At 53.4% G+C, this 2,416-nt stretch overlaps 1 protein-coding gene across 1 annotated transcript; it reads right to left on the bottom strand.

Moving 5' to 3' along the window:
* Window positions 1-271: 271 nt before the first annotated feature.
* On the bottom strand, window positions 272-724 carry LOC139651386 (transmembrane protein 100-like). Its single transcript, XM_071528281.1, has one exon. The coding sequence runs from the start codon at window positions 722-724 to the stop codon at window positions 272-274; it is 453 nt and encodes a 150-aa protein (XP_071384382.1).
* Between the last annotated feature and the right edge of the window lie 1,692 nt (window positions 725-2,416).

The following is a 2,416-nucleotide window of genomic DNA, read 5'->3' as shown; positions in this document are numbered from 1 at the left end:
CTTCTCCCTCAGTCAACACCATCACAAAGTTCCCATTGGACCAAAATATGATGGCATTGCTTCATCGATCCGTCTCTTCTCCCCTCTCCATCCCTCCATCCTAGTGCAGAGAAGAAAAGTTTGTTCATCCACACTCCTCATCCTTCTCATTAAGTCCTCTCCGTTCTTTCTCCATATCGGTCGACCCCCTCCGTCTCGAAGTGCCCCGTCCCGCCTCAGAGGGAAGTGCCTGTACTGTGTGTCCACCCCTCCGTCCCGCCCGACCACTCCATCACAAAGTGCCCTGTTCGGAGCTGAAGAACCCCCCCTCCTTCTTCTTCCTCTTCCTCAGCCTGTGGGCCCTCCAGCACACGGCGGCCACCAGCAGCATCACCACGCCGACGCACAGCAGCGCCACCGACACCACCTTGGTCTGGGGCAGCGTGTTGAAGGTGAACGTCACCCCGGTGCCCGCCACCCCGATCACCAGCGAGATCACGCCGAACGGGAACACGCAGCGGTACCAGGACTTCTCCGTGCCGCCCGTGGCCTGGGCCAGGCGCTCCAGCGTGGGGAGCGTCTCGGGGGGTTTCGCCGGGTCTCTCCCCACGCCTCCTTCTCCGTTCAAGCCCTGGTTCTGGTTCTCAGAGTCCTGGGGCAAGGTGTTGCTCTCGCTGCCGTTGCCGCAGTCCAGGTCCGGGTGAAGCACCGGGGCGGGGGGCTGGCGGCCTGAGGAGCAGCCCATCTCCGAGCCGCTGTCCTGGGGTAACGAGGCGAGGAAGGCGGCCCGGTGCTCTCGGCGGGTGTCTGCTGTCTCCTACAGCTGCTTGTGATGCTGCGGGGGGGGGGGGGATTCCTCTGAAGCTGCTGCTGCCACCGCCTGTGAGGTTGCTATTGTTGTTGCTGTCAACAGCAGCCAGCATGTGCCTGCAGTTGGAGAGACAGAAGAAGAACGTCTAAACATCCGGAGTAGGAGGTGTAGCAAAAAAAAATACAGCATGAGCATGAGACGTGGCGTGAGATGAACACTTGAGCTGAGCCACAGAATGATAGTCAGAGAGAAAAAGCATAAGGTTAAAGAGAGAATACAAGCCAAAAGACAGAAATATATTATTAGTGTATGAATCTTTAGCATCAAAGACCATCTCCATAGAGGATGCACTCACCCTGTCGTCTCGGTGTCTGTCAGTGTGTGAATGAATCCGGCACAGCCTCCTTCTCCCCAGGCTGCTCCCAGCAGCAGCAGCAGCAGCAGCGCGGTGTGTGTTGTGATGCCGACGTCCGCAGACTATATGAACACAGAGATGAGGAGGCGGGGCCAATAGGAAGAGGTAGGCGGATAGGCAGGATTCTGATTGGCTCCTTCGGCAGAGCGACTTCATGGGAGATGGGGCAGGATGAGGTGGGGGGGGGGGGGGGGGGCGCTGGGGGTGAAGTTAACTGTTCGGTGGCCTCATTCTGAAATTTCAATTCATTGCTGAGATTCATTGTTGTTGGTGTGACGAGGAATCTGACACGACTTTTCTCTCTCTAGGTAGAGCCTCGTCTGCTATAGGCTGCTGAATCAAAATAACGCTCTGCTGGTTCATCTTGCAAAGGCAAAGATGATGAAATGAGATGGCAGATGGGATTCAAACACAAACTAGAACAGGCATCAATATTGTTCTTGATCGCTCTGTCTCGCTCAGACACACACAAACATGTGTCAGTGTGTCATAACACGCTATCAACATTGTGTTATACTCTTTTGGGTGTAAACGCACACAATCACACACTGTTTATGTGCATACTGTGTGTCTCTGTCTCCGTGTCTCGCTCTCCATATTTCACAGTTGCTGTCACACACTACACACTACTATGGTCGCCTTTGGGTGAAAACCTTGTATCTCCAAAATGTCACCTTTTCAGAATCAGGAAATAAGACAAACAGCCTTGTTTTTAGCTTGACCACAATCCATTTTTCAATGGGGTTTTGAACAGTTGCTGAATTTTCTCATGCATGTAATCCTGACTACATAAAATTGCCAAAATTGGAGTTACGGGTTTTTCACATGACAACAGCGATATGTCAGTATGAGCAAACATGCACACAACAGAAAACTCCCAGGCTCTCCCACCTCCTCTCTCTCTCTCCCCCTCTTTGTGTGCATCATACGTGTTCCCCAACACAAAGCCGTCGAGTTAGCGTGTCGGTCGTCACGGTCGTCTCCCCGTCACATTCATCCCAAACACATCCCCCTGTTCATGCTCTGCTGCTTTGACAGGGAGACACAGGAGCCGGCCGCCGTGCATCCCAGGGGACGGCTCATATCACCCGTCTCAGGGCAGACAGTGTGTGTGTGTGTGTGTGTGTGTGTGTGTGTGTGTACCTGTGTTGATCCATATACTCCATAATTCGCCTTGAAGCAGTGAAATGTATCTATCACAGGATCTGCTG

The sequence above is a fragment of the Centroberyx affinis genome, unplaced genomic scaffold (genome assembly GCF_046629955.1).
Source record: "Centroberyx affinis isolate AG114_WGS23_722 - 3 ecotype Tasmania unplaced genomic scaffold, CSIRO-AGI_Caff_v1 ptg001650l_1, whole genome shotgun sequence".
Taxonomy (NCBI): domain Eukaryota; kingdom Metazoa; phylum Chordata; class Actinopteri; order Beryciformes; family Berycidae; genus Centroberyx; species Centroberyx affinis.
Note: the sequence above shows the minus strand (reverse complement) of the source record. Positions and strands in the feature narration are given on the sequence as shown.

What these genes read in the sequence shown, in the direction of transcription:
- LOC139651386 (XM_071528281.1), bottom strand. Translation starts at nt 724, where the DNA reads ATGGGCTGCTCCTCAGGCCGCCAGCCCCCCGCCCCGGTGCTTCACCCG.